Source organism: Manacus vitellinus, unplaced genomic scaffold (genome assembly GCF_001715985.3).
Source record: "Manacus vitellinus isolate BGI_N305 unplaced genomic scaffold, ASM171598v3 scaffold_52_pilon, whole genome shotgun sequence".
Taxonomy (NCBI): Eukaryota; Metazoa; Chordata; class Aves; order Passeriformes; family Pipridae; genus Manacus; species Manacus vitellinus.
The window spans coordinates 464,761-476,922 of NW_021940628.1; the positions used below are offsets into that span (position 1 = coordinate 464,761).

At 46.8% G+C, this 12,162-nt stretch overlaps 1 protein-coding gene across 1 annotated transcript in view; it reads left to right on the top strand.

The window, feature by feature from the left end:
• LOC103756274 (lethal(3)malignant brain tumor-like protein 3) overlaps window positions 1-12,162 on the top strand; it is a 39,756-nt gene that overhangs the window by 23,933 nt on the left and 3,661 nt on the right. The window contains exons 8-15 of the mRNA XM_029963013.1: window positions 237-347; window positions 1,495-1,609; window positions 1,719-1,818; window positions 2,529-2,708; window positions 3,987-4,118; window positions 4,505-4,566; window positions 6,937-7,103; window positions 11,592-11,654. Coding sequence (XP_029818873.1) covers window positions 237-347; window positions 1,495-1,609; window positions 1,719-1,818; window positions 2,529-2,708; window positions 3,987-4,118; window positions 4,505-4,566; window positions 6,937-7,103; window positions 11,592-11,654 — 930 coding nt within the window. The remainder of the gene's footprint in view (window positions 1-236; window positions 348-1,494; window positions 1,610-1,718; window positions 1,819-2,528; window positions 2,709-3,986; window positions 4,119-4,504; window positions 4,567-6,936; window positions 7,104-11,591; window positions 11,655-12,162) is intronic.

The window sequence follows — 12,162 nt, forward strand, 5'->3', positions numbered from 1 at the left end:
TTAACCTCTTGTGCACTCTGATTTTAACCTCTTGTGCACTCTGATTTTGACCTCTTGTGCACTCTGATTTTAACCTGTTAGACACTCTGATTTTGGCCTCTGGAGCAGTCTGTGTGAGATCAGTGCCCAAAGCTCCACAGGGGTGGATGAAAACCCGAGCACGTTTCATTCAGAGCAGGTGACCAGCTCTGAACTCCCAGGCTTTTTAACATTCTGCTTGCAATGCTCTCTTCCAGCGCCCTGCTCACGGATTCCAAGTTAATATGAAGTTGGAGGCTGTGGACAGGAGAAATCCCATCTTGATAAGAGTGGCAACAATAGTTGACAAAGACAACCATCGCATTAAGGTATGACCTTGCTGCCAAGTGCAGAGCCCTGTGCTGAGGAACAGAAAAACACCCCCTCGGTTGGAGGAGCAGCAAACAACTGCCTGGCAGCTGATGTGGCCTCAGGGCCTGCCCAACTGGAAATGATTTCTGGTGCTTTGTTCTGCTGAAATCTGATGGAATTGCCTGGTGTTGTTAGTAGCTGTTTTAATGTAACTGTTCTGAAATGACACTTGACAGTGTGATTTTCCATCTCGTGGTGTTTTTCTGTGTGATCTCCGGGGTTGAAGGCAGCATTAGTGTTCAGCTGGGGGAAAAATACCTGACAGGGTTTTTTTCCTGCCATACTTAAAGGAAAACTCAAAGCAATTTAAACCCTGGTCCATGTGGGAAGTGGCTTCATTCTCCAGTAGGAATTTGTAACACAGATGGAGTTTAAGTAATTCTTTTCACATAAATATATTGCCAGAAAAATCTGCTGTGCTTTGGCTTCTGAGAAATTAAGTATGAGCCAGCTAAAGTGGAGGCTGCACTGATGGAGGCTCCTTGGCCACAGGTCTCCTTCCCAAAGGATGGTTGTGTGGGCAGGAGTGGAGTTCACTTCCCATTATCCAACTGATTCTCAGTCTCATTTGCTGTGAGCAAAAGCCAAGTTTTGCCAATATTTAGTAGCCTGATATTCAATTCATCCATTTGAAACTTTGCTGCACAGACAACCCAGTAGCTTTTAGATTCCAGTGATCCTCAGTCTTTGTTAACCTGACCTGGGTCTGAGCTGTTACCAGTCTCTTCATCCAGCAGGAAGTTGTAGCTTGTTCACTGCAAAACTCACTGAACTTGTTGGCTTTTCTGGTGGTTTGGGATCCTCAGAAAACAGAACAATTAAATAATCAGTTTGTTTGCATAGCTCTGGGCTCTGACTGTACAGCACCCTGTGTGTGGGATGACACAACTGTGTCACCAGAACCTGGTTGTTCTGTAAAACACAGATGCAGGAAAACAAAGAGTTACCCTGAGCACAGAGATGATTGTGCCTGACTGAAAGATTGAAATGAAAGATTGAATGAATCAGCCTCAAGCTGAGCAAGGTGAGACAGAGGGGGAAGTTAACATAAAAGCTGAGTCATGCCCTTAACTGTCTCTCTCACTGAGACTGTGCTTCTTTCAGATCCATTTCGATGGTTGGGACCCTCATTATGATTTCTGGGTGGATGCAGACAGCCCTGACATCCATCCCGTGGGCTGGTGTGCCAAGACTGGACACGCTCTGCAGGTCCCTCTAGGTAAGCAGAGACACCACGGTGTTATGCTGGATGATTTTCCTAAGTGCATTTTGCTCTTCACATGTTTAACTGCCTTTTTTTTTTTTTTTTTTTTTTTTTTTTTTTTCAGGTGCTGAGGATCCAGAGGGAGCAGTGGGACAAGTGTGTCCCACTCCAGGCTGCCACGGGATCGGGCACGTCCGGGGACCACGATATGGGACACATTACACGTATGTAAACGAGGTCCTCTAAGAGTCTGAGTGCTGTTAATAATGATAATGCAGCAACAAGCACCTGCACTGCACTGAAATGATCTCAGTGTTTGTTCTGGAGGTGGTTATATCTGCAATTGCAGCTCCCTCTTGTGTCTAAATGTGCTGTTTCATCATAAATTCTGTTTATACCAGTATAATCGTTATAACTGCAATGCAAACAGACTAATTCACTCCAATTTCTTCATTCCAGCAGTGCTAAAGGAGAGGTTTTTGTAAAATAATGTACCTAAGAACAGCAGGCAAGGAGACATTAAAGAGAGAGAGAGTGTGGGTAGGTTATTAAAGTACAAGAGTGAGGAGTGCTTGCTCATGTTTTGTGCTCTGCCTTCTGATTTCTCTTGGAAGAGAAAGGTTTTTCTCAAGTAAACTATTTTAAAGAGCAAGAAAACAATCTCAGGGAGGAGGTCTGAAGCTTGTAATGTGGGCTTGGGATTTTTCAGAGTGGAAGTTGCCGAACTCACTTGTTCCATGAAATGTTCACATAAGCAGGTTACAGAGGACGAGCTCTTCTCTAACAGCACCTCAGAGTGGGTAATAACATCTCCCTGAGTGTTTGTGGCCTCATTTTTTCTGGGTTTGTGATGGATTTCTCTGCCTGAGGCTGGTAAGGCTGTGTGACTGTAAAGCATTGTCACCTCTCTCTGGTTTTTGTTCCTCTGTCCCAGGTTAGTTGGCTGCCCATACTCTGATGTGAACCTCAGCAGAGAGAACTCGTTACAGGACCGGCTGAGCGGGGAGAGACCTTCCCCTGGGAACACCATGCAGAAGGCCAAGAGGCTGGAGACTCCTGCCCCATTCCTGTTGGGAGCAGGGGAGTCTTCTCAGGGAGACTCTCCACAATCCAGGTGAGCTGAACATTATTCTTGGCAGATACTGGGGAACAAAACCATTTACAAGGATAAAAACCACCGGAATTGGCAGAGAAGCAGCAGAGCATTGAGTTCATCTGTCTGTAATATTGACCTGTGCCCCAGACACTCTTAACACAGAGCAAGGCACTTTTATACCCTCATATGCCTTAATAGGTTTCTCAATTCCTTAATCCTGCTGCTCTGGTCACATTCCAACAAAGGAAATTGCATTCTGTCTCCATAAATTTTTCCTTGCTGTTTCAATTTAAAATATGTTCTTTTCCTTCGTTTCCTTGTCCTAAAACTGTCAGGCCAAGGTTATTTTGCACCATTAAACAGACTCTGTGTGTATCACTTGGCAAACAAGTTGAGCTCCTTCAGGTACTTTGTTTTCTTACAGGAAAATTTTGGAATTGAGCAGCATTGAAGCAAACTGTGTGTAAGTTCTTGGAGCACAGGAGGCAGTTAAATGTATTGTGGGACAGACCAGGGCATGAAGGATTTTATTAAGATCATCTCACTGGGGCAAACTCCAGCAATAGTTTTATTCTTTTTATTCTTTGTTGTATATGAAGGGTTATATATATTTTAAAGTTCATCTATTTGTTTAGATTTATAACATTTCCAAGATCTGTTTGGCTGGGAAAAAAAGGAATGAATGCCTCTCTTCCCTCGAAGGCCAAATTTGCCTCCTCCCAACTAGAGCTAGCTTAATTTCTAATTGTCACACCAGAATTGATTGCATTTCAATGGCACTCTTACCATAAAGCCCCCCTCAGGAGATTTGAGATTCTCACAGAATAAATGGCATTCTAGAGCTGTGATATATTTCTGTTCTTCTGAGTATTTCGTTTCCTCGTAGTGGGAGGTCTGAATTTAGCCTGTAAATCTGGTAACACTCTGCTGCTTGTCCTTCCTTGGCCAACTCTGTAGCTCAGTTGATGCATCAAACTCAGTCATGGAGACTCTTAAATGTTATCCAGAGGTATCAGGATTCAGAAATCTCAAATCCCTGGCTTTCCCCATTACCCAGTGGTTTCCTGTAGCTGCTGGGATCGGAGCCTGAGTCCACAGAGCCTGATTTGTTTCACATAATCTCTCCCAATCCATGCAGAGGAGTAACAAAGCACTTTGTACTCGTGGGGAGGGAAAGTTCCACCACTAGATGGTAGTTGCTGCTCTCACTTGGAAGGAGCAGCCAGCTTCACTCTCCTGTGGGAAAAGGGACCGGAGGGTGTCAGCTCAGCTCCCGTCATTTATCTGTCTTTCCAGAAAAGCTGCACCAGACAGTGAGAAGTGGTGTCAAAGCAGCGTTCACACTCCATCAGAGCAGTCTGAAAACAGTCAGGAGAGAGACTGGGGAGAGGAGGATTCCTCTGCAGACATCAAAGCCACACCAAAAACGTAAATAAGATTTGCGTGATGTGTTTTCCTGCATTTACTGTGGTGTTCCTTGCTGCTGCTGCTGTATCTGAAATAAAGGTGCAAATCACAACTTAAAGTTTGATCAGGGGTTTGCAGCAGAGGGTTTTAGAACGACATGGTGAATCTCTTCCCTCCCTCCCAGTATTTTTGGCCCTCTCTTTCCTGCAGTAAAGTCAAGTGTGAATTCTAGCCATGAATTTAATGGCTCAGAGAGAGGTCTGGGATGGAGCAGTGCTACTGCTTATTTTAACAGGGAAAAGTTTTCAGTTTCTATAAGTTTCTGTAAGTCCCATTAATCTCTATATAGAGAGGAAATTACATCCATTTCTGTATCATCTGAAATGTTCTGTAATTGGTGCTTTCAGGCTTGGGTGCTCACGTGCCTATATCAAGTTCCAGCTGGTGAAACGGGAAAGCAATGGGAAAGGTTGGTTAAATTTTATGCCTTTTTCTCTGTGTGTTCATATCCCTGCAATATCCCCACAGCCACAAGGAGCATTCAGAAATTCACAGCTTTTTTGGCTTTGATTCCACAGTCAAGATGAAGCTGGAGGGGATGGTGGTGGTAGTTTTAATTCCTTTGAAATGATGAGGAAGAGTAAAATCACTTAGAAGGGAAAGTTTTAATACTTTGTAGGGTGAAGCTTTGTATTTATTAACTGAGAAGACAGTTTGCACCAGCTCTTGTGCCACTGCAGACTCGAGTTCTCTAGTGGCAAAAGGTTTTCATTCCCAAACAGTCTGTGACCTGTGTCAGGCCTTGACAGAGCCAGCACAGTGTCAAGGGAGACTTGCTTAAAAACCTGGCAGGCAGTTTAAGTTCCATCAGCTTCTTTTTTCAGACCCTCCTGGCTATCCAGAAACATATTCTGAATCATTTGGGGACTTTTTTTAAGGTTTTCCCAAAGAGGAAAAAAAGAAAGAAAAGTTAAATGGAAAAAACAATGCTTTTTTTTTTTTTTACTTTTCCTGGTACATGACAGGTTAAGTTTCCAGAGCAGCTTTCTCCTATCACTTTAGCAAACCATATGCTTAACTTTCAGATTTACTATAAAAAGCCATTTCAGAGAACGGAGCTGACCAGGCTTTTAGGAGGATTTAACATGGTAATAAGTCTCCAATCAAAAATAGCTAAGCAGGCACAAACTGGGACAGGTGCCTAGGCTTTTATTTATTTATTTACTTTTATTTTTTTTTTTTAAATACTCATTTTTACCTAGTGCTGAGTTCTGCAGTGGGAGCTGAGGGATCTGCCAGCTCTGAGCTGCAGTTGCAGCTGGCAGGGAAAGCTGCCCACTCTCCCTTCACCTTCACCTGACACAGAATGATGGAAATCAGGGGAGGGAAATGCAGCAATAATCCACTGACCTGTAATGTCACAGCTACCCAGAGCTTTCAGCCCAGCTCTGTTTAAACTATCAGATCACTGCTGCTTTCTCGGAAGGAAAGTCATTTGTTGAGGTGGTTTTGGTGCTTAGCACGAGGATTTGGGCTTAGTGGAGGAAAGGAGTTGGCATGAGGTGGAAGCAGTGCCCAGCCAGCAGTGGGGGAAACTTTGGGCACAAGTGGGGACCTCCTGGAGCAGGGAGAGGTGGGGACAAGGACAGTGGGACAGAGGAGGAGTTGGTGACACTCTCCCAGGAGCAGTGTCTGTGCCGTGTTCTCACCAGGAGCTCCTGAACTGAGCGGTTCCTACTCAGGCTTTATTTGTTTTAAATCCTCCCTCGCTCTCATTATTAGAAATTTGGTACATTTGATGCTGTCCCACTTCCTTTAGGGACGTGGAGATGAGGTGACCCTTCGGACAAGGGGAGTGACCATTCCCTAGAACAAGCTTTACCTCCAGTGCTGCTTTCCCTTTGGCTGGAAAACCCATGGAAATCTGGGGGGTTTTTTTATACTCTGCCGTTTTCCTTTGTGCTTTCCATGTAGGGACTGGCACACCCCTCACACCTGACACCCCGACCCACTGACAGCTGCTGGGCTCAGGCAGCCGCTCCAGGCACAGGGAGCCTTCCCGAGGGCAGGGATGAAGCGGGAATGCCAGGGATGAAGCGGGAATGCCGCGTGGTTGCCGCGGGATGGCGCCGGGCAGGCAGGGGCTGGGGGCAGCCCACCGTAACCGCTGCAAACCCCAGGAATGTTTCCCAGCTTGTTTCCATCCTCTGCCTGGCTTCCTGTTGTATAAGCAGCACGTCCCTGCAGGACCATGACTCTGCACTGCTCCAGTGATCTCATTAGGGAGGGGTGATTTCTTCCTCTCGTTTTTTTTTTTTTTGGTTTTTTTTTTTTTTTTTTCTGTCTTGGTTTTTAAAGCTTCCGCCACTTGACACATGAGGAGGGAGTTGATGTCTGGAGGTAACAGGCAGCACTCCTGGCCTGGGAGTCTCCCCAGGAGCAAGCCCAGGCCACAGGCTGGCAGGCACAGAGCCCTTCCCAGGCTGGCTCCAGCTGGGAGCTGGAACTGTGCCATCAGTTCCCAGCCGAAGATGCTGTTACCAGAACTCCTCCACCTTGTCAATAAAAGGCTGCAAACATCTTCTCTGTTAGCAGCATGACATCATTTTCCAGGGAAGAAGCTGACGATAAAGCCTCCAGCCTGGCAATCTTATCTTTTTTTTTCCCCCTCTCTCCTGCTCAGGAGGGTGGGAAGGACGGCCTGGAAGCTCAGTGTGCCGTGCCTGGCCCTCTCTGACCACCCTGCCTTGCTCCCCTCTCCAGACTGTGACCCTTCCTCCTGCTTTGTAATTGCTCCTACTTGGAGCCTGGCTCTGACTTGTCTCCTTTCCTTTTCCAGGCCCTGATTTGGATCTCCAGCAGGCCCTCCACCAGTCCATCTTCATGCCTTCCCTGGCCTCTAACCCGACCCACCGGCTCCATCTCTTCTGGGAGCAGCACTGCAGGCTCTTGCCAGAGGTCTCAGGCCTCACAGCCAAACAAGTTGCCAAATGGACTGTGGAAGAGGTGAGTTCCCTGTTCTTCTGCTCTCCTGGGCTGCAGGAAAGCCAGCTCCCTCCTCCTCTGGAGTGCTAATTGGGAGACATCTTTATTTTCTTCCCTTTCCCCCTCTGGTTGCTGTGCATATGCCACAGCTGACTCAGCTGGAAGTTACACCCAAGTCCCTTTAGCAGGGAGGGATCCCTGTTAACCCTCTGGTTTCCACAGCTTCAATAGGATTCCCTCCCTCCCTGCCTTTGTTTGTTTATTTAGCCCTTGATCTCTCAGTCCTCAGGCCTGAAGCCTCCTCCTGACAGCAGATTCCCTTTCTCTGTGATCTCCCTCCCCCTCTCCCGTGGCTTTGCTGCTGATTCACTTCATTGCAGAGAATTCCAAACCGTGCATGCCCACTCCTCCTGCCTCTCCCTGCTTGATTCCCCTGGGACAAAACTGCCCACAAGCCTGACCTGATTTCTGGCAGAGGTATCTGTGCAGCTGGGGATGTGTCTCTGCAGCTCTGGAGATGTCTCCTGTAATTAGGTGGTGTGTGAAAACCCGGAGTGTTTTGTGTGCTGAGTAGTTGGTTTTTGCCTCGATGCCTTGGGCATAAATAATATTTGTCTCTGCACTTGGGAAGTGGTGACAATTTGGATGCTGGCACTTAATTGCAGGGCATTTAATCCAAGAGGAATGTGCTGTAGTGTTGTGCTTGCAAGGATGCAGGGAATCTGCAAAGCAGGAGAAAGGTGCTGCTGTTGGTGGTGCAGAGAGGATCTTCAGAGACTTTCAGAAAGTGCATTTTCCCCAAGTGCCTCTTAACATCAGATAAATCCAATTTGACTTTGCTCTTCGTGCTGGAGGACTGCTGGGAATCTGGTGGGATTGCAGTGATGTGGGAGATGGAAACCACAGCAGCTGGGAAAGGGGATAGAGCAATTAGGGTTGCTGTTTTAAAACTTAGTTGTTGTGGCGGGTTTTTTTGTTCTGGTTTTTTGTTTGTTTCTTTCTTTTTAATAAAAATATGTTTGAATTAAATTCGTAGCAAGGAGGAAAAAGTATCTCTTGAAAGATTTGCTGTTCCTGTCCTTTTGAGAAAGTTTCCAATGATTTGTCCAAAAGGTCTTTTAGCAAATCAATAAGGTCAGAAGCAGTTAATCCTCTGACATGATAATCAAAATCTCTTTCTTTTGGATAAAACAGGGAGGCTGGTTCATGGAAGTACAGCATCAGGATCCAAGCCAAATAAAATCTGTCCTTTGCAGTTGACCTTTAAAGCAGCTGCTGGGCAAATTTAACTGGGATATTAGTTTGATAACAGATGAATGTAAGCAGGGACCACAGGACATGGATGGGGGGCACTGGATATAGTGATTCCAACCCAGAATAGCCTGAACTCTGTGCTGCAGCCTAAAACAACTGAGGAAGTTTTGGCTGCCAGTAACAGTGTGATTGGCACATTAAAAAGCTCAATTGCAGCCCCACAATGGACTGGCTGAAGTCATTACAGGTTTTTGTCTCGAATTTCAATCAAATGGGTCTGGTTTTGCAAATTATGTTCATCACAAATTCCCAGAGGAATCAATTTGGGCTCTGTCTGAGCACTTGCAGGATCAGCATGTGCAGTGCAGTGAAACCTCAGGTCTGGGAGATGAAAGCAGCAGGACTTGCTGTGTTTTAGGGAGTCCAGAGTACATTTGGTCTGTTGGCATTTGGGCTCCCAACATCTTCCTGCAGGGCAAACATTTGCCTTTGGGTTGTGCTTTGAACTCTGCTGCACAAAGGAGCCCATTTTGCTGATCTGTAACAAGGGTGTAAAATTCTCCTTTGGTTTCAGGCTAAAGAGCTGGTTTTATTTTATAAAACCCACATTAAGGGAAAAAAATGTTGCTTTAATTCTCTGCTGGTTGAGAACAGCTGAAATGGCAGAGCAGCAGCAGCATTTAGGGGCCCTCCAGCAAAGAAACTCCTGGTAACACTGAGCAGGCAACAAGAGTAGTTACTTTAATGCAGCTTTGGTATTTATTGAAAGCTTCCTGTCATGTTTTTAGGGCACAGCATATTGACTCACAGAAGAACATTAAGATGTGCTGCAGTTGTATTGTTCATTAGTTAATCCTGCATCAATGTTAATACCTGGGGGGGAGGGACTGTCCTTGTGCCAAGTGCTTTTGGGTTTTTAAATCCCAGTTAAGCCCAGCCTGTCTCTGATGGCCTCAGGAGGGGTGTCAGTCCTGCAGGAGCTGTTCCAGGGGTGCAGTGTGAGACAGGCATTTGCCACCCAGGGATATAAATCCTGTGCTCACCTCAGTGTGTCACCTCTGGGATCACATCAGCACCTTCCAGACAGGTCATATGGAGTTTCTAAGGTGTTTTCAGCTCTTTTTCAACCCCTTTTCCTTTCCTAATGTGCATTGGGAGTGTAAGAGCTTCCAGCAGACAGCTCTGGGAGCATTGGGGTGGTTACAGCAGGGATCTGTTTCTCCAATTTCTCCATTCCTTACAAAAGGAAGGTAGTGTTTTGTTGCTGGTTTGTAATAGGAGTTTGCACTTCTACAAGAGAAAATTTGGAGTCCCTGCCTGATGGAGATGTGGATTTTAGGGATTCCCTTTAAAATGGAGCAGGAAGGGCTGGCAGGCATTCACTTCCTCAAAGGAAAAGCCTTGATCCCACTGTGTTCCCAACCTGTCCCAGTTCCTCACTGTGAGCCCCTCCAACCTCACCCTTTCCCTGGATTCAGGGCTTCCCTGCCACTGTTGGGGGGCTGGGTTGGTTTCCCGTGGTGTCACTGTGTTTTTATCTCATGCTCCTGAGCCTCCCTTGTCCCTCAGCTGCCACATCTTGGTCTGGGGACTCTCCTCCCCAGCAGTGATGGACCAGGCAGGTCACTGTGGCTCGATGGAACCCGGGGTCTGGCTCCCCTTCTGGGGACCTTCAACTCCTGTTTGCTCCTTCCCTCCCTTTTCTCCATCCCTGGTAAACCCCCAGGGCTCCTGTTTGTTTAAAAAGCCTCTCCTGTGGCACAAAGAGCTCCCAGTGTCCCTACAAATGACTCCTGGGACAGATCAAAGGTCTGTCACTCCGTGTCAGTGACAGTAGCCAGCAGCAGTCGTGCAGGGAAGGGCACAGGAGCAAGGCAGGCTCAGGTCATTCCCAGGAGGTGTCTGCCAGCCTCCCAGTGCCACAGACACTGAAGAGCCTCTTGCCCTGAGGGGCCCAACTGTCTCTTAAATTCTGGAAGGCACCAGACCCTGCAGGAGGATTTTTATTTGTGGTTTAATAATAAGGGGTGGGGACGATTCAAAAGGAAAGTGGTTGTTCTGTCATTTGTTTGTGGTAGGAGTTTGCACTTCTGCAGGAGAAAATTTGGAGTCCCTGCCCGATGGAGATGTGGATTTTAGGGGTTCCCTTTAAATGGAGCACTGAGAGGGATGCTCTGCTCTCAGGTTACATAACAGAAACCACGGGAATTGGAGCTGCTCCTGCCAGGGGAGAGCAAACCTGGAGGGCACTGAGAGCCCCGTGGCTGGAGGGAGGGAATGACTCTCAGTCTAGTGGTGGGATCAGCTGGAGATGCAGTGACATGATTTAGGAGAGGCTCTGACAATCCTGAGTTGAAGGGGTGCTCGTGTGTGACAGTGACCCCTCCCAGCTGCTTGTTTGTGTACAGGAGGAAATGTCACATCTGTAACAACTCACATGGATGTGCCTCATGAAACAGAGCTGCTCCTGCAAGGGAGCATCCAATTAGCAGGAGATGTTTGATCTGATTATGCCTCAATATACAAATATTCTATGAACCAGTGGAGCTACAGCTGGAGAAGACAATACACATTAATTCATCCTCGGCTGCTCCTTGCACTCCTTAGTGTTATATAATGTAACCCAGGTCTCCAGGGAGATTATTCCAAATGTTAACAGATTCCCTGCTTAGAAAGGTTTTCCCTAGTGTGAAATGTAAAATTAACTTTTACTTGTTTAATCCTCTTGGTACCATGGATCCTGTGCACCCACCACGGATTAAATAAAACCAAAACTCCTTTCCTTCCCAGCTCTCCTGCCTTTGGATGTTGGTAAACCAGCAGTGCTCACTCAGTTGGTTTATCTTGTCTCTCACAGGCAATGTCATCCTGGGAAACTGTCTAAATCCTTTTTTCTTCCTGATTTTGCTCTCCAGCAATACTGTAGAGAAAAGTGAAGTTGAGGATGAGTTTAAAGTAGTGTAGCCACACACAGCTTTTAATCTGGAAAAATAATGTTGATTTCGTGGGGATGTTTTAAGGGAATGGAGAAGCAGGGAGAGAAATGGTCAAATGGCAACAGGGACAGTTATTGCTGGCAACCAGAATATGCAGAGCAGTTGCAGCAGCAACCCAGAAATTTATCCTTCATTAATGGGAGAGTTTTAAGTATTAAAGTTGTAAAAATTTTTGCATAAAGAACTCGTACAGAAACAGGAGCTTTTTGCTCGACAGCGTCCCATTTTAATTGTCCACGTTTCTTTCCTGGAATTCCAGGTGGTGAGCTTCATCCAGCGTTTACCTGGTTGCAAAGAACAAGCCTCTGTGTTCAGGGAAGAGGTAAGTGCAGCGTGCCCTGCCCCTGGGCTGTGAGCACAGACCTGCTCAGCCCTGTCATTCCAGAGCCTGTGCCATTTAGGAGGCTGTATTCCATCATGGCTAATTGCATCCTGCTGCTTTAAATTTCCCCTGCAGTTCCAATCAGGGAGCCTGTGCTGAACATCCTGTCTTGGACCGTTGTGCCGTGGCTTTGGCACCACTATAAAGATGTCCTGTTGGAGTGGGGTGGGGAGGATCTCATCTGCTGCCTCTAACGAGGACATGTGCTCCTGGGGAGCCTGGCAGGCACAGGGCTTCCCAGGAATTGCTGGCTTCCCCCGTGGGGTGAGAGCAGGAGGAAAACCTTTCCTTGAACAAGGAGAGGTCGGGAAGTCACAGCATGTCCTGCCTGTGGTGTGTCCTGTCATTGCTGCCACGGGCTGGGCTGGGCTTGTTCCCTGTTCCTGGTGTGTTCACCGTGGCTTTTGGGAGTCCTCTGCAGGCATGGGATAAGGCTGTCCTGGTTTTT